General features: G+C 59.3%; 3 protein-coding genes across 6 annotated transcripts; 2 read left to right on the top strand and 1 right to left on the bottom strand.

The window, feature by feature from the left end:
• Positions 1-60: 60 nt before the first annotated feature.
• On the top strand, positions 61-8,541 carry SF3A2 (splicing factor 3a subunit 2). 3 transcript variants are annotated; one of them, XM_055431517.2, is made up of 10 exons: positions 116-208; positions 850-879; positions 4,293-4,457; positions 4,848-4,919; positions 5,721-5,767; positions 5,937-6,046; positions 6,878-6,927; positions 7,008-7,148; positions 7,562-7,630; positions 7,719-8,541. In XM_055431517.2, exons 3-10 carry the CDS (start codon positions 4,332-4,334, stop codon positions 8,535-8,537), a joined length of 1,434 nt encoding a protein of 477 aa, XP_055287492.1. In that variant the 5' UTR covers positions 116-208; positions 850-879; positions 4,293-4,331; the 3' UTR covers positions 8,538-8,541. The 3 variants fall into 3 exon arrangements, with proteins under 3 accessions (XP_055287491.1, XP_088694974.1, XP_055287492.1); XM_055431516.2 differs by lacking the exon at positions 850-879 and having other exon boundaries at positions 61-208; XM_088838848.1 differs by lacking the exon at positions 850-879 and having other exon boundaries at positions 115-204.
• Positions 8,542-8,806: 265 nt separating this feature from the next.
• AMH (anti-Mullerian hormone) lies at positions 8,807-12,449 on the top strand. The gene is made up of 5 exons (XM_055431522.2): positions 8,807-9,801; positions 10,452-10,594; positions 10,816-10,924; positions 11,032-11,194; positions 11,279-12,449. Exons 1-5 carry the CDS (start codon positions 9,348-9,350, stop codon positions 12,135-12,137), a joined length of 1,728 nt encoding a protein of 575 aa, XP_055287497.1. The 5' UTR covers positions 8,807-9,347; the 3' UTR covers positions 12,138-12,449.
• JSRP1 (junctional sarcoplasmic reticulum protein 1) lies at positions 12,399-16,421 on the bottom strand. Of its 2 annotated transcripts, none has more exons than XM_055431519.2 (7): positions 16,325-16,421; positions 15,178-15,342; positions 14,753-14,790; positions 14,468-14,597; positions 13,794-13,964; positions 13,053-13,144; positions 12,399-12,957 (listed from the first exon to the last, which is right to left on the bottom strand). In XM_055431519.2, the coding sequence occupies exons 2-7, from the start codon at positions 15,305-15,307 to the stop codon at positions 12,490-12,492; spliced, it is 1,029 nt and encodes a 342-aa protein (XP_055287494.1). In that variant the 5' UTR covers positions 15,308-15,342; positions 16,325-16,421; the 3' UTR covers positions 12,399-12,489. The 2 variants fall into 2 exon arrangements, with proteins under 2 accessions (XP_055287494.1, XP_055287495.1); XM_055431520.2 differs by having other exon boundaries at positions 15,190-15,342; positions 16,325-16,419.
• Between the last annotated feature and the right edge of the window lie 1,389 nt (positions 16,422-17,810).

The following is a 17,810-nucleotide window of genomic DNA, read 5'->3' as shown; positions in this document are numbered from 1 at the left end:
CCCGCTTTCCTTCAGCCTATAAGCGTCTCGCCCGCGCCATTGGGCGGGCCGGGCATGCGCACGCAGGAGGCCCCGCCCGTCCTGTCCCGGGAAGTGCTTTTTTTCAGTTCTCGGCGCGCGTGCGCAGGACGAGGTCGTCGCGGTGGCTGCGGCGCCTGAATAGATCAAGGCAGTGTGTGAGGAGCCCGTGGATTTGACGAAATCGTGGGTGAGGATTAGGAGTGGTGCGGGACTAGAGCGGCGGCCCCGGGGGACTCCTTGGAGGGGAGTGACTGAAGTGCTGGGTTGAGGGCGGCACCGGCTCTCTACACGCCGGGCGCTAGGCCGGCCCAACACCCCCGCCCTCCCGCAGGAAGCTCCGGCTGCAAAGGCCCGTTGGGTAGGGTCGGGTCGGGTCGCAACGGATCCGGGGCGCTTTCCCTGAGTCCGTTGGTTTGCTGGCTCTGTGGTCCGGGGCTTACCTGGCTCCTGTAATGGTGGGGGTGACGGCGCTCCTGGTTCCAGGCCCGCCGAGGAGTGAGGAAGGTACAGAGGCGGAGCTCTTGACGCGGGCCCAAGAACCATTTAGCCAGGCCCGTTTAGCGAGCAAAGCCCAGAGTTTAAATGACTTCTCCACTTGTCACTCTGGGAGCCCGGCCCCTTCTCCCTTATGCCCTTTGGCAGCTGAGTACGACCGACCCGAGCTTGTAAATAGCCTGAGTCGGGTGTAGAAGTGGTCTCTCAGCTTCTTACCGTGACTGCTGAGGTCTCATTTCTGCCACCCCCTCACCCGCTGCAGCCTCATTCTTCATACCATGGATGTGGTTATAAATTCTGAGCTTTAGTCATATCGTCAATCTTATTTTCCAGGGCTGAAAATAACGTTCGCTGCTCAGGCAGGTACTGTGTTGAGCCGTGCTGCATTTTGGGGGTACTGTTCTCTTAACCCTCCCCCAGAGCTCTTTCATTTCTTCATTCTTCCTATTCGTCTGATTTTCTTTGCTGGTTATTAATTTTTCTCTCAAAGCATCATCATTTCACACGCCTTGTTTTTAGTCCTGTCTGACTGACCCCATGGGCTGCAGCACGTCAGGCTTCCCTGTCCTTCACCATCTCCCAGAGTTTGCTCAAGCTTATGTCCATCGGGGCTTCCGTGGTGGCTCAGAGGGTGAAGTATCTGCCTGTGATGCGGAAGACCCAGGTTTGATCCCTGTGTCAGGAAGATCCCCTGGAGAAGGAAATGGCAACCCACTCCAGTATTCTTGCCTGGAGAATCCCGTGGACAGAGGAGCCAGGTGGGCTACAGTCCATGGGGTCGCAAAGAGTCGGATACGACTGAGCAACTACACTTATGTCCATTGATTCAGTGATGCCATCCAATCGTCCCATCCTCTGCTGCCCCCTTCTTTCGCGGTCAGTCTTTCCAAGCATCAGGGGCTTTTCCAATGAGTCGGCTCTTTGCAAGCCTATGGGTTGTAGTTTACCACGGGTTGAAACAATGGATGTCTTTTTTACCTTTTCTGCCTGCAAACTTCCCTCTCAGCCCTGGCATCTTCCTGTTCCACTCAGGACTGGAACCCCACCTGGTGGCTGAGTAGCTATCCTAGAACCTTCTGTCCAGGCTCCCATGGGCTGGTTTCTGTTTTCAGTCTCACTGACTCCTCTTTTTTCCATCAGAGCTCTTCAGGTAGGTTTTGAAGAAGTCAACTCATTTGTTCAGTTTGAGCCCTCGGTTTGCTGAAAATGGCTTTATCCATCCTCACAGTCAGAAGTGTGGGTGTAAAGTTCTAGATTGAAAGCCCCTGAAGGGAATTGGGAAAACCCTTGCCCTGCCTTACATGTTCCTGCTGTTCTGAAGGCTCTCATCTCATCCTGGTTTCTGACCTTTTGTTTCTGATTTTTTTCCATTTACTGGAAACTTTTAGGTTTTAGTGTCATAAAACTTCATGGTTTATTTATTGGAGAGTTTTTTATTTTTTTAGGTTGTTTCTTTGATAATACTGTCCATGTTTTTTGTTTTTCTTTTCTAGTGTTTGTTTTGTGTTTGGACTATAGTTGACTTAACAGTGTTGTGCTTCAGGTGTACAGTGAAGTGAATCAGTTATACATATGTACATACCCGTTGTTTTTTACTTTGTTTCCTTGTATAGGTCGTTGCAGAGCACTGAACAGAGTTCTCTGTGCTCTGTATACAGTAGGTTTCTATAGGTTACATCTGTATTAAATATAGTAGCGTGGCCATGTTTTGTTCTCAGTTCAAAATTTCTAGGTTTTTGCTTTGCCTCCTGTTGCCTTGTTATTTTGCTATTGTTTATTTTTCTGTTCTTTTTTATGATAGCTTTGACTCTTATCTTCAGGCGCTCACATTCAGTGTGTTGTTAGGCTCATCACATCTTTGCTTAAAGGGTCTGTCTGGCATTAACTGGCCATGCTAACCTTTGGCATCCTGTTCTAGTTTTGAGCTGTGGGAACATCGCCCATCATCCAAGAGGATGTTAACATCTTCTGTTGAGCTTTTCACTGAGTTTCCTTTTTCCCCAATACACGCGTTTCTTCACATCTGTTTAGATATCAGTTCTGCGTGGAAAGCAGTGCTTCTCTAGTGAGCTCAGTGGGCCTGGCAAAGTTCTGGGATTTGGGGGATGCAGAGCCCCCAACTTTCAGTATCTGAGAATACTGTCTCTGGTGCTCTCTCCCCAGAAAAAACTCCTGATCTGCCTTGTCCCCTGGGCTGGGGACTCTAGCCGGGTCTCCTGCCTGCTGAACACAGGCCGCGGGGGGTGGGGGGGTGGAGCCTGCTGCTCAACAGGCAGGCACTGATGGACCTGGCCTCACCCCAGCCTCTCTGAGACTCCGACAGGTAGGCTGGTGAGTGATTAAGTATCTGTCTCCATTTGGGTTTCCTGAGTTGGTCAGATTCTCCTTGCAGGCTTTCACGACACCATGGCATGTTCTTCTGGCTGCTTACGAAGAAACTGGCTGTCCCCAAACTGACTGGAACTCTTGGCTGTGTTAGTGTTTTGCCTTTACCAGTTGACGGCTCTGGGTGGCCTCGTGTGTAGTAAAAGAGTCAGGCCTGGTGATTCTGCAGCCAGCTAGGTTACCCTACTGGTCACCCAATGGGAGGTTTTCATAAACTCATCAAGTTGGGGGGCAAGTCTGTGGCACGGCTGGCTGGTGCAGCAAACCACCAGTGGCTTACATGACCTGAGTTTGCACTGCATCTATGTGGTCAGAAACGCAGCACTAGTCTGACTGGGTTTTATTCCTTCTGGAGGCTTCAGGGGAGCACGGGCTCCTGCTGAAAGACATGTACTTTCCAGCTTCTAGAGGCGCTGCATCCCTGGCTCACAGCCAGCAGAGCAGCATCTCCTGTGTCTGCCTCTGACCCTCCCCCTCCCTCTTATAAGGACCCTATGATGACACTGTGCCCCCTGGGGAATCCAGGGTTGTATCCATCTCAGGGTCCTAACTTAATCCCACCTGCAAAGTCCCCTCTGCTGCATGAGGTGAAGTGTCCGTGCACCCCAGGGAGCAGGACAGGTACATCTTTGGGGGTTCACACTCCTGGGCCCCATCCCTGTGAGCTTACCCTAACAGAGTCAAGATACTGTGGGTTTAAACCAGGGGCCTGGGGCCAGCATTGACAGTGAAGAAAATGTAGGATGAGAGGGAGGTATCTGAGGTTGGATCTGAACTGAACCTGGAGGAGTATGGGAAACAGTAGGAAACAGCATTGGACAGCTTGACAGGAGTGTGGAAGAGAAATCATGGGCCTGGAAGAGTCTGCCTTAGCTGCAAACGAGCTGTGACTGTCTTGTGTGTTAGGCAGTGGGGTTCGGGGGTGAGCAGGTAGATGATGTGTTCTTTGTTCCAGCAGATGTACTGCTGAATCAGAGAAGTAGAGTTTATGTTGCAGGAAAGAAGTGTAGACGAGCAGAAAAAGGATTCAGAAGAGGGAGTGAGTGAACTGTGGGCCTGGGCAGTTTGGGAAGGCTTCTTAGAGGAGATGGGACTAACTAGTGAGAACTCAGCTCCTCTTCTCTGTTGCTGTTTCGGGTTCCTGGGCCTTTGCACTCCTCAGTCAAAGAGATCTTCCTCTCTGGTCCACCCCCACTGTCACCTGGAGATGCCTCGTTTCTCCTGATTCTTCTTCCTCATTCCCATGTGCCTGGCCCAGCCTGGACCCTCAGCCATTGGAAGATAGGTGGTGAAGCCAGGGCTGGGGGCGGTGAGAGTGGGTAGAGGTGAGGCCAGACCAGGAGGGTGAGATCTCACACATGGTTTCACCAGCTGCCCCTTGGCCTCTGCAGGTTTCTCCCCTGGTTTGACAGAGTGCCCAGGGTCTCACCATGGACTTCCAGCATCGCCCCGGGGGCAAGACCGGGAGCGGGGGCGTGGCCTCCTCCTCCGAGAGCAACCGGGACCGCCGGGAGCGTCTGCGACAGCTGGCTCTAGAAACCATTGACATCAATAAGGTGTGTGCCCACCTGCCTACCTTGAAGCAGCAGCTTAGTGCGCTCCAGACCACGGTCTCCCCAGACCTGGGGTTGACCTGCCTTTCTCTCCTCTGCCCACGTCCGGCTTGTGCTGCAGCACGAGTAGCCTGGTCCCAGCTGGGGAGATGGAGGATCAGCAGTGCACCTTCAGCTCTGCCTCTTCCTAGACCCCAGGCCGCCGCCAGTGTGGGGCTGGCGGCTTCCAGGGGACCCCTCTCTGGGGCTTGCTGCAGAGGCAGGCGGTCAGCCCCAGCCTCATGCAGTGGACCCTGTGGGAACCCCAGGGTGGTGGTGCTGGCTTGGGGCTCAAGCTTGTCCTCCATCCCAGAGCGTCTCCCCGACTGCCTGATGCATGTGTTTCTTCTGCAGGACCCCTACTTCATGAAGAACCACCTGGGCTCCTATGAGTGTAAGCTGTGCCTGACGCTGCACAACAATGAGGTGCGTCTTTCTCAGGGAGGCACTGGCTTTAGAGCCCCATTGTGCTGTGTCCGCCTGCACGAGCACTGGGACAGCTACCGTGGGTTCCCTGCCTCCATCTGTCCATTTCCTGTAACATCCGTGGCTTTGATATCACAGACGTGCATCTGCAAATGTGGGGATATTCAGGATGTCCACGTGGGGCGGGAGGTCTGGAAGGCGTGGCTTCTAGTTTGAGACTTTAAGCAGGTGTCAGTCTGATGCTTGCTTACACTGGGCTTCTGCCCTTCACCATAAGCAGAGGCTCTCTTTTTATGTGTGTGAAGGATGCACTTTCTGTCCACTTGGTTCACAGCTCCAGACAGCTGCACTGAGCTGAATAGTCTCATATGGGAGATCTCCCTGTGGTTTGGGGGCTCCCCCTCTCTGGGGGGGACCATCCTGGACACAGGGTCCCTGGGGGTCAGAAAAGCCTCCAGTTGGAAACTGCTGATACACGTGTCTTCTCCTTGGGACATCATTGAGGTAGAATCAAGGGGCATGTTTATTCCAGGTGTCCCCACCACTGCCTAGCAGTATCCACTGGCCCCACCCACTCCCTGGCAGCCACAAGACTGCCGTGTCCCCCTGCCCGAGACTCTCTTCATTTCTGGCTTTTGAGCATCTCATCCTGCTGTGTGCAGACCCATGAGAGCTCATATGTTCAGTAGCCATCAGGTGCCTGTCAGCACTGAGCCCTGTGGATGGAGGCGGGCCCAGGTGGGGACATCAGGCACCACCCCCTCACTGTGTCCTCACTTGCCTGTTCCTCTCACGTTCCAGGGGAGTTACCTTGCGCACACCCAGGGGAAGAAACATCAGACCAACTTGTAAGTACCTGGCACCCCTTCCCATGCCTGCTGTCACCCTGCCTGATTCCTAGCCCCCTCACCTCACATCTCCAAGGTTGGCCAGGGATGGGGCACTCCTGGCGCCTGGGGCTGTGGCCTTGATGGCCTGTGAGGAGGGGCCTCAACACTGTGTCCATCCCGCCTGCAGGGCCCGGCGAGCGGCCAAGGAGGCCAAGGAGGCCCCCGCCCAGCCAGCACCAGAGAAGGTCAAGGTAGAAGTGAAGAAGTTTGTGAAGATCGGCCGCCCGGGCTACAAAGGTAACTGTCGATGGCCTTGGTGGGCAGTCCCTCACCCACCCCCAGCCTCACTAGAGGCCTCAGCTTCCATTAGAGGCTTCTTGCCCTGAGGGCTGGGGTCACAGTGTCTCCTCTGCTCTTTACAGTCCTAGTAAAGGTGGGTGAGTAGGTGGGAGGGGACTGCAAGCCCTGGTGTAGTCCTTTTCTCTGACCTTAGAACTGGGTGCTGGCGCCTTTTCACCTGTGGAGAGAGTAAAGGAAAGGGGAGGCTCACCTGGGTCAGCAGCTGCAGAGGATTGGGTTGCTAGGGAGGAGGGGAAGGCAGGCCTCCTTGCAGGTGTTCTTGCTGAAGCGGGCACACCCTATGTATGGCTGGCATTTCAGACAAGACGTGGCTTGGGAAGGCCCTGGAGTGGTCCTGCTTGGTGAGCCAGGGCGAGGATGGCACTACCCCCAGGGAGGCCACCACAGGCCTTTTGATCAGTGTGTGTCATCTGGCCTTTTCCTGGGTGTGGCATGGAGACACTAAGTGCCTGAGGGCGCAGATGAAGGGCCCTAGAGCTGTGTGGAGAACAGCCCAAAGCCACAGAGCTAGAAAGTGATGGGCACCCGCTCCCCGAAGGTCTGGTAGAGGGGGATGGGCAGTGGGGAGCCCACCCTTTGCCCCCACCCAAGTGATATCAGGCAGGTGGCACCTGGGGCACAGCCCTCCCACCCTTGGGCCTATGACTGCGAGTTGCCCAGCAGGGTGACCTCCCCCCACCTGCCAAGACGGCTCTCCCATTCATGGGTAACATTAGGCTAGTCCTAGGACGACCCCGTTACTGGACCTGATATCCTCCTGTGTTGCAGTAACCAAGCAGAGGGATACAGAGATGGGCCAGCAGAGCCTCCTTTTCCAGGTGAGCAAAGGCCGGGAACCCTTTGTCCTGAGGGGAGGGGCCCCTGAGAGGCAGTGCTGTCACTGGCCATGTCCCTGCAGATCGACTACCCCGAGATTGCCGAGGGCATCATGCCCCGACACCGCTTCATGTCTGCCTACGAGCAGAGGATTGAGCCCCCGGACCGGCGCTGGCAGTACCTACTCATGGCCGCTGAGCCCTACGAGACCATCGCCTTCAAGGTAGCTCGCTGGGACCCCAGAGGGTCCTGCAGGGTCTGCTCCATCCAAGCAGCTGGCCCCCGGCCCACACCAGGTGCCCCCTCTGGGCCCTTGCCTCCTGAGGGGTTGTCAGAAGACGATGCAGAGCTAGGGCTGGGTGTCCAGCATGAATCAGAGACCCTGGCGTGGCCCCAGCAGGGCGGTGTCCCTGTTACCAGGCTGCACAGGGTCTCTGTGACCTCGCCCTATTCTCAGAGATATGTTAACGAGACAGGGTAGGTTGCAGCTTCCCTGGATGGCAGGGCTGCTAAGCAGTGGAGCAAGAATGTCAGCTGTCACCCCCACATCGGACCCTGTTCCCTCACAGAGGGGTCTCCTGGGCCAGGCCATCTCATGGTCCTGAGGGCCTGTCTCTGCCCCTCTACCCTGCACAGGTGCCAAGCAGGGAAATAGACAAAGCTGAAGGCAAGTTCTGGACTCACTGGAACCGGGAAACCAAGCAAGTGAGTCACTCCACGTCCACGCAGTTCCCCATCCTCCTCCCAACCCAAGGCCCCTGGGACCCTTGCTCAGTTCCTCTTGTCTGTCCAGTTTTTCCTCCAGTTCCACTTCAAGATGGAGAAGCCGCCAGCCCCTCCAAGCCTTCCCGCTGGGCCTCCTGGGGTGAAACGGCCCCCACCCCCACTGATGAACGGCCTGCCCCCTCGCCCGCCACTACCAGAGTCAATGCCCCCGCCCCCACCAGGAGGCCTGCCCCTGCCACCCATGCCACCCAGCGGGCCTGCACCCTCAGGGCCCCCAGGCCCTCCTCAGCTGCCCCCACCGGCTCCTGGGGTTCACCCACCAGCACCAGTGGTCCACCCACCAGCCTCTGGGGTGCATCCCCCTGCTCCTGGGGTCCATCCCCCAGCTCCTGGGGTCCACCCCCCAGCACCAGTGGTTCACCCACCGGCATCGGGGGTCCACCCCCCAGCTCCAGGGGTCCACCCCCCAGCCCCAGGGGTCCACCCTCCTGCTCCGGGAGTCCACCCTCCAGCCCCAGGGGTCCATCCTCCCCCATCTGCTGGCGTTCACCCCCAGGCACCAGTGGTGCACCCACCAGCTCCTGCAGTTCACCCCCAAGCTCCGGGGGTGCACCCAACTCCTGCAGTTCACCCCCAGGCTCCAGGGGTCCACCCACCAGCTCCCGGGGTCCACCCACCAGCTCCTGGGATCCACCCCCAGCCTCCTGGGGTCCACCCCCCTCCTCCTGGGGTCCATCCTCCAGCTCCTGGGGTCCATCCCCAGCCACCTGGGGTGCACCCCTCAAATCCTGGGGTGCACCCCCCAACACCCATGCCCCCGATGCTGAGGCCCCCACTGCCCTCCGAAGGCCCTGGAAACATTCCTCCCCCTCCCCCCACCAACTGAAAAGCCACCCCCATCCTAGCAAGTCTGGTTTGGTTTTTCTTGGGTTTCGCTCTCAGAGTAGAGTTCTTTTGTACTGGGCTGGGTGTCCCCAGAGCTTATTAAAGAGTCTGCTGACTTTGAACTGGACTGCTGTGTCAACCTGTGGGTGGTCAGCACCTGCTTGCTGTAGGGGAACACACGTGGCTGCTTTCCACCACCATAGCGGGTGTCAGGGTCCCACCTGGACCACAGAGGGTGGCCCCTGGTGTGTCTGTGCCCTGGGGACCCTTGGGTGAGGACAGCCCCTGTGGGCCAGCAGAGTGTGGGGTGGTTCTCTAGGAAGACAGCAGAGCGAAGAAGGCTGCTCACTCTCCTTGGGGGTCTGTGTGGGCCTCAGAGGTGGGGTGAGCGAGCACGTGGGATCACTGGGGGCCAGACCTGCCTACCCGGTGTGAAGTGTCGCACCCCTTGGGGCTGGCACTTTCTGGGGCAAGGGCTCCACACCTCGCCCTCCCACACCTCCAGGTTGTTGATAGTCTGGCTGTCTGGGCCACGCACTCGTGCTCACATTCCTGCTCTGGGGAGGGGGAAGATTTGTCAAGGACAGTCTGACAAATGGGTCACAGGCCACACACACTGTATCACTGCTCAGGAGATAGGCAGGCAGGTTGGAACAGAGGGGGCTTTGAGAAGGCCACAGGCCTCCCAGGCTTGCAGCAGGCACCAGCCTTCAAGGTCATGTCCCAGGAGGAGATAGGGACCGCCCTGCAGCACAAACAGCTCTGCTTCCCATTATAAAGTAGGGCAGCCCAGCCCTTGGAAGCTCCCAGGATGCCCGGTCCATCTCTCTCTGTGGCCCTGGTGCTGTCGACCATGGGGGCTCTGCTGAGGCTGGGGACCCCCAGGGAAGAGGTCTCCAGCGCCTCGGCTTCGCCCAGAGAGCAGGTCACAGGCAGCGGGGCACTCATCTTTCAGCAAGACTGGGACTGGCCACTCCCCAGTCTCTGGCTGCCAGACAGCCCTCAGGAACCCCTGTGCCTGGTGACCCTGCATGGGAATGGCAGCGGGAGCAGGGCCCCCCTGAGGGTGGTGGGGGCCCTGAGCGGCTACGAGCAGGCCTTCCTGGAGGCTGTGCGGCGCACCCACTGGGGCCTGAGTGACTTGACCACCTTCGCCGTGTGCCCCACTGGCGACGGGCAGCGTGCGCTGCCCCACCTGCAGCGGCTGCAGGCGTGGCTGGGGGAACCCGGGGGGCGGTGGCTGGTGGTCCTGCACCTGGAGGAAGGTATGTGTGGTGTCGGGGCTGGGGTGGGAGGCCAGGCTCTAGTGCCCTCCTCCCAAGACCAGGGGACTGCAGAGACCCCAGTCCATACCCCTCCCCCGTCTCAGGAAGTGGAGGCTAATGGCCAGAGAGGTGGGTCTCTGTATCTTTGCCTGTTTGGGGCCAGAAGTTCAGCTCCCAACCACCCCTCTCCCCATGCAGTGCCTGGCGGAGGGGGGTGTGAGGGCTAACACCTCGTTCACTCGTTCACGTACCTGGGAGCTACACAGTTGGGGGTGGAGGAGGGAGGCAGGTCAGTGCAGCCTGATGGTCCAGCAGAGGAGTGCCTCTCCCTCCACACCGGGTAGCAAGAGGTTCCTGTTCCAAGGGGCCACTGTCCTCAGACCCACTACCAGGAATCCCCCAGGAGCTCTCCAGGCCTAGAGCCCCCAGGGGCTCAGGAAACAGGTGGCAGCCCCACCACCCACCCTATCCATCACTTCTAGGTCACTCCTGTCCCAGGGAAGCCAGGAGCCAGCGTCAAAGCTCTCTCACCAGGTTCCCCAGGCTTCAGTTGGGGTGGGGTCCCCCTCCTATGGAGGGGACAGGCTTAGGGGAGGGGCTCGGGCTTCCGTGGTTCAGGTGTCTCCCTTCTTCCCTTGTCCTGGCCACAGTGACGTGGGAGCCGACACCCTTGCTGAGGTTCCAGGAGCCTCCGCCTGGAGGAGCCAGCCCCCCAGAGCTGGCGCTGCTGGTGTTGTACCCAGGGCCTGGCCTGGAGGTCACTGTCACCGGGACTGGGCTACCTGGCACCCAGGTACCAGGGAGTGGGATGTGACTCTCTCTGGTCCCCCAGGAACCCCCACCGAGCAAGGGAGGGAGTATGGGTTTGTGTTTGTGTTGTTTTCAACTTGGCCTCACAGAAAGGCCACAAGTGTTCAGGCTAGACCTTGAAGGGATGTTAAGGGCAGCAGGCAGAGCAGGGTTGGCATCCATTCCCCGCCCTCAACCTGGCTGAACCCCCGTGTCCGCCTGCAGAGCCTCTGCCTGACCGCGGACTCGGACTTCCTGGCCTTGGTCGTGGACCGCCCGGAGGGTGCCTGGCGCCGGCCTGGGCTAGCCCTGACCCTGCAGCGCCGTGGAAATGGTAGGCCTTGCCTGGACGGGGACCCGACCGGGTGGCTGCCCTCAACCCGCAGACCCCACTCCACCCCCGTCCGCTGAACCGCAGGGCGCTTGCGCCTCCCCTCTCAGGTGCGCCCCTGAGCACTGCCCAGCTGCAGGCGCTGCTGTTTGGTGTGGACTCCCGCTGCTTCACACGCAAGACCCCGGCCCTGTTGCTCTTGCTGCCGCCGCGGCCGTCGGCACCCATGCCCGCGCACGGTCGGCTGGACTTGGTGCCCTTCCCGCAGCCCAGGTGCGCGCAGACTCAGACCTGGGGATGTGGGGAGTGTGGGCGCCGCAGCCTTGCGCCCTCACGACCCCCGACTCTGCCGTCCAGGCCTTCCCCGGAGCCAGAGGAGGCACTGTCCAGCGCCGATCCCTTCCTGGAGACGCTCACGCGCCTGGTGCGCGCGCTGCGGGGACCCCCTGCCCGAGCCTCGCCACCACGACTGGCCTTGGACCCGGGCGCCCTGGCTGGTTTCCCGCAGGGGCAAGTCAACCTGTCGGACCCTGCGGCCCTGGAGCGCCTGCTGGACGGCGAGGAGCCGCTGCTGCTGCTGCTGCCGCCGACAGCAGCCACCACCGGGGTCCCCGCAACACCGCAAGGTCCCAAGTCCCCTCTGTGGGCCGCGGGACTAGCGCGCCGGGTGGCTGCCGAACTTAAGACGGCGGCCGCCGAGCTGCGCGGCCTCCCAGGGCTGCCTCCCGCCGCGCCCCCGCTGCTGGCGCGCCTGCTGGCACTGTGCCCGGGAAACCCAGACGGCCCTGGCGGCCCGCTGCGCGCGCTGCTGCTACTCAAGGCGCTGCAGGGCCTGCGCGCTGAGTGGAGCGGGCGGGAGCGGAGCGGCTCTGCACGGGCGCAGCGCAGCGCCGGGGCCGCGGCTGCAGACGGGCCGTGCGCCCTGCGCGAGCTGAGCGTAGACCTTCGGGCCGAGCGCTCGGTGCTCATCCCCGAGACATACCAAGCCAACAACTGCCAGGGCGCCTGCGGCTGGCCTCAGTCGGACCGCAACCCGCGCTACGGCAACCACGTGGTGCTGCTGCTGAAGATGCAAGCCCGCGGCGCCGCCCTGGCGCGCCCGCCCTGCTGTGTGCCCACAGCCTACACCGGCAAGCTCCTCATCAGCCTGTCCGAGGAGCGCATCAGTGCGCACCACGTCCCGAACATGGTGGCCACCGAGTGCGGCTGCCGGTGACCTCGCGCCGTGCTCCTTGTGCTGCCCCGGCCCATATTTATTCGGACCCCGTCATCGCCCCAATAAAGACGGGAAGGCACGCGGTTGGGGTGTCTGTGCATGTTTGGGGACAGGCGGAGGCCTCCTTCCCGCAGTCCTCCGCGGCTTCACCCGTTGCCCCCTTGCCCCTCCGTCCTCTCTCCACCCCCCACCCAAAGCTCCTTATCCGTGTCACGCAGGTCCCGGGCAGGTTCTGGGGTCCTGGTGGGAAGGAACAGACGATGAGAGGGCCGCAGCACTTGCTTTATTTAGCTGGAACCGCGGGGCCCTATAGCAGATATTCAGAAACTTAAGCGCGTGACCCCGGTCTCACTCAGTCCCGGCCTTTGCCGGCACGGCTCTTCTGGCGGCCCGGAGGCCGGTCCTCTTCGTCGGGGCGCCGTGGGGAGACCCAGGCCTGCTTCTTCCTATCTTCAGGGGCTCCAGAGTCTCGCCCCCAAGGTCGATGGCCCCCTTCACGGGCCTCCCAGCGTCGCGGTAGGGCTCCCCGGGGCTCCCTGGCACCACGTGGCTTCTCCTCTTTCCGTGGCTTCTCCTTTCTCGGCCTCTCCTCTTTCTGTGGCTTCTCCTTCCAGGGCCTCTCCTTCCGAGGCTTCTCCTTCTTCAGCCTCTCTTTGGGCCTTCGGCCGGCGAGGGGTGCATGCTCCTCATCAGCGGCATCTTCAGACTCCCATTCCTCCTTCTCTGCAGCTTCTTCGCTCCTAGGAATCTGGACCCTTTCCTCTACCTTCAGAGGGGGCTCGGGCTGCCTCACTGGGGGGACCCAGGCCTCAGGCTTTGGCTGTTATGCAGACAAGGGCAGGGTGGTGGGATCAGCCACAATTCCATGGGTCAAGCCCCTTCCCCCAGTGAGGAGCCCACTGAGGAAGAGCTTACCAGGGGTGACGCTGGCCCCTTGGGTGACGAGCTTGATGAGGCCCACAACTCAGGGACAGGCGCGGGGGCTTCTGCATCCCCAGTCACAGCCTCTGGGATAGGACAGGAGGGGATGAGAGTCAGCCTGGGGCAGGAGTCGGGAGTGAGAACCACAGCACACCATCCATCCCCTAGAGCCCCCTCTCCTGGGGACAGGCAAGGGGACCCAGCCATCTCCACCCGGGTACACTGAGGGTGGGCTGGGTCCCTTCCAGCCCTGGGAAGGAGTTCTGGGTCTCCGCTGCTTCTCTTCAAACCTCCCTCATTCAGGGTGTGCCAAAATGCTCCAGTTTCTCTGAGGGCCATGGGAGCACCGAGGCACACAGGAAAAGCCACACACTGAGAAATGGGGGTGCACATGGCCCTCCCTGGGCATGCAAGGCCCAGGGTATGGGGTGGTGAGGGCCAGTTCCCCGGGTGAGGCAGGTGCATCAAGGTCCCTACTGGGGTGGGGGAGGAGGCAGTTCTATAAGGCCTGTTGGAGAGGCAGGCGGAGGGATCTCAGAGCCAGTACTGGATAGAGGGACTCCTACCGGACCATGGGGGTGCACAAGGTCCGCTGCCCAGCAAGAAGTGCAGGGGGCCGCCAGGAACCCCTTACAAGATCCCGGCAGCATGCGCACCGCCTAGGGTCGGGGAGCACAGACCTGCCCCGTGGGGTGTCTGTGCTTCCGGGAAGGAGTAGCCAGGTGTGAGGCTCACCGCGGCACAGCTGGAAGGCGGAGCCCAGCAGCGCCAGGAGCGAGGCGAGCACCAGGCACTTGTTGAGCGTCAAGTCTCCCCAGGGCAGCTCCTCGCTCAGGGCCGGGGGCGGCGGCGGCGGCTGCGGGGGCGGTGCGGTCTGTGCCTTCTTCCGTGCGGGGCTCCGGGGGGCTGCAGGAGCAAGGGCTGGCTGGGTTCTCGCGCAGCCGGGGGCAGACCTGCGGCTAAAGTCAGCTCTGCTCTGCCCGGCTGTGTGGCCCTGGGGTGAGAAATTAAGCCCTGCCGGCTTGGCAGCTTCACTGGGATGCAGAGAATTTTCCAGAAGATAATTAGCTGAAGCTTAGTGGCAACTATGGAGAAGGCAATGGCAAGCCACTCCAGTACTCTTGCCTGGAAAATCACATGGACAGAGGAGCCTGGTGGGCTGCCGTCTTTGGGGTCTCACAGAGTCGGACACGACTGAAGGGACTTAGCAGCAGCAGCAGTGGCAACTAAGCTGGTGTTATCATGAATTAGCGGAGATTCACAGCCCTTTCAGTTACAGCCAGGAAACCACTCAGCCGGGAGCCCCATGCTGGCTATCCTCCTGCCGCAGGGACCCAAGGACCCACACTCCCCTCCCCTGCTGGTCTGTACCCATCTCCCCACCTCACCCCTGCCTCCTGCAAACCTACTTGCCCCTGCTTTCAGCCTTTCCTTCCCGGTTCCTGAGGTCACTTTGGACACAGGCTCCTTTTCCGTCTTCTTGGGCTTGGTGTCCACACTGCCCGTGGGGCTGCCCTCAGTCACCCGCTCCTGAGAATCCTGTGGGGACATGTGTCATCCTGGGTGTTCCCTCCAAGGGAGACTGAACCTTCCCAGGGGCTGCAGAAACTCACCCTCTTAAGCCAGCACCTCCCCTACTCCAGGGACACCTTGGGCTGAAACCCAGAGGGAGGACCCCCACCCCCGCTACTCACATGGGACCGGCTGCTGGAGTCAGCCAACCTGGATGTCGCTGTTGGTGGAAGAGGAGAGAGTCAAAGTCGTGGGGACCCCCAGATCCCACTTTCTGTTGGGTCCTGCTGGGTGAGGGGCTGGGGACAGGAGAGCTCCCAGTTTACAGGCTAGAAAGTAGACAGACTCAGAGACAGCCTTGCACAAAAGCACACAGCAGGTCACTGGCAAGCCAAGATCCAAACCCTGACCTGTGTGGCCCAGGACTTGTGTTTTCTGGGATCTTTACAACCCACCCCCACCCAACCTGGGACACTAATGGGAACAGAGCTTGGAAACAAGGAGCATGGTTTAAGCCAGTCCAGTGTGGAAGTCCAAGTCCTAGTTTCTGAAGGTGGGCCACCTGACTCAGAAGGAGGATGGGGGCGTGGGCTTCCTCCCCCAGCACCTTCTCTGGTACCTCGCACCCTGTCCTCCTGAGGCCGGCCAGGACAAGGGTCAGCCAGTGCAGAGAGGTCCTCATCCACTTGGCAGCTGCCCAGGCCACCATCCAGCTCCTCCAAGGCCCTGGTTGCCATGGAGATGGCTGAGCAGCAGCAGGCCCAGAGTCAGGCTAAGGGGAAGGGGGAAGAGGCAGCCTGAGCCCCTGCTATGGGCCTGGGCTTTCCTCTTGGAGAAGGGAGCTCCTTGCCTCCCCACACCACCACCCTGGCTTGTCCCTCTGCCTGGAACCACCTTCCCTGGTAACTTCACACTGCGCAGGGCACAGCCCGACAGCCCTCCAGCAGGCACTCTCCTGGACATCCCCCTGGGTCTGTCTTGGGACCCCTCCTGATAGGCCAACCTCTATGGGCTCCAGTATCCCTGTGCACACAGCAGAGACCACTGGGGCCCAGAGCAGGCTGGGGCCTGCCCGTGGTCACACAGAGGTGAGCGCAGAGCCCAAACCAAAACCCGTGGCCCCAGGGTCAGGTCATGTTCTCTGAGACCAGAGACTATTTTTATCCGGTGCCCAAGGCCAGCAGGGCAGGCCGGCAAGGGGCCCAGCCCCTCCTAGGCCCTTGCTCCCCGGGGTCTCCCTCTGGGCCATCCTTACCCCTCATTCTTGGCACCTGGCCTCCTTCCGGACCCCGTGGGTGTTGGAGCTCAAGCCCCAGCAGCCAGGACCAGCCTGACTCTGGCCATGACAGGCAGGGGCAGGGGGTGCCGGGCCTCCCACCCCCAACCCTGGGGTCCCTGCCTCCTCTATGCCATCCCCAAAAGGCAGATGAAGAAACAGGCTGAAGGTGGAGCTGTGGACCAGAGGTTGTGCAGAACTGGAGCCAAACCCCATCTGTTGGCTCCACGGCCCTGTTTTTTGGAATGCCTGGTGTCCCTGGCACCAGTGTTAGTGTGACCCATTCCTGAGCAAAAAGGGGACCCTTCCCTGGGGCCAGAGCAGTCGGTGGGGGAGGAGACCTATGGGTGGGGAGTGCCCCTAGGGGGTACGTGGGGGCAGCCACAGGAGTCAGGGACACTCCCGTGGACCTCAGGGGTGCCCTCCCAGGTCCTGGGGACCCCCCACCTCTTCCCAGGCCTCTTTGTGCCCCTCTTACCCACAGTCGCCATGCTGGGCCTGGTGGACAGCATGGAGCGCGGGGAGGGTGGCCCCAGACAGACAGCAGCAGGTGGCTGGAGGCCCTGTTGTGGGCCAATCAGCTCCTCCGCCTGCCATGGGAGGGGGAGGAGGGCCGGCCTGAGGTCCCTGGGGGGAGCACACCCTTGCCTCGGAGCAGGGCCAGGCATTGGTGGAGGGGTGGCCCAACCCCCACCAACATAGAACCATTGCCAGGCCTGCCACGGTGACCCTGGGAGCATTGCTTTCTGTCTCTCAGCCTTGGAAAAGAGGGTCGCGGCAGGTGAGAGCACCCACAAAGCATGGTTTCCTCGCCTTTATAAGCAACTCTTGTGTGCTGGGCTCTGCAGCAGCTAAAGGATCGCAGCCCTGTGGAGTCGGGGGCCATCAGGGAGGGCTTCCCAAAGGAGGATGGCACCATCAAAAGGAATCCAGGCTCTCCCCACTGGCTCGGGCCAGGCTCAGCTCAGAGGCCTCAGTTTCCTTATCTGGAAAGTGGGGTCATTTCCTCCTGGCGGGCAATGAGGTGAGAATGAGTTTATCTGGATTAAACAACCACTTGAATGTGAGCTGCTTTTTTTTTTCCTTAATTGAAGTAGAGTTGGTTTACAGTGTTGTATTAATTTCTGCTGCACAGCTGTACAGTAAATTAACTCAGTTATACATAGATAAACTCTTTTTCAAGTTATTTTTCATTTTGATTTATCACAGGATATTAAATATAGTTCCCTGTGCTGTACAGGGGGACCTTGCTGTTTGTCCTATATATAATAGTTTGCATCTGCTTATCCCAAATTCTCAATCCTTCCCTCACCCACTCCCCTTCCCCCTTGCCAACCACAAGTCTTTTTTCTATGTCTGTGAGTCTGTTTCATAGGTATGTTCATTTGTGTCATGTTTTAGATTCCACATATAAGTAATATCATATGGTATCTGTCTCTTTCTGACTTACTTTGAGTGAGTGATAGTTGCTCAGGAACGCCTGACTCTTTCCAACCCCATGGAGACTTACTTTGCTTAGTGTGATAATCTCTAGGTCCATCCATGTTGCTGCAAATGACATTATTTCATTCTTTATTTTGACTAATATTCCATTGTATATATACCATATCGTATATGAATATACAATGTATATATTGAATGTTGTATATACCATATCTTTATCTATTCCTGTGTTAATAAACACTTAGATTGTTTCCATGTCTTGGTTATTGTGAACAGTGCTATGAACACTGGGGTGTATGCATCTTTTTGATTTAGAGTTTTGTCTGGATATATGCCCAGAAGTGGGATTTCAGGATCATATGGGCTTTCTAGGTGTTGGTGATGGACAGGGAAGCCTGGCTTGCTGCAGGCCATGGGGTCGCAAAGAGTCAGACACAACTGAGCGACTGGACTGAACTGAACTGATGGACTTTCTAAGGAAACCGCCTGCAGTGCAGGAAGATCTGGGTTACATCCCTGGT

The sequence above is a fragment of the Moschus berezovskii genome, chromosome 8, assembly GCF_049115385.1.
Source record: "Moschus berezovskii isolate FMDL1 chromosome 8, NW_MosBer_1.0, whole genome shotgun sequence".
Classification (NCBI taxonomy): domain Eukaryota; kingdom Metazoa; phylum Chordata; class Mammalia; order Artiodactyla; family Moschidae; genus Moschus; species Moschus berezovskii.
Note: the sequence above shows the minus strand (reverse complement) of the source record. Positions and strands in the feature narration are given on the sequence as shown.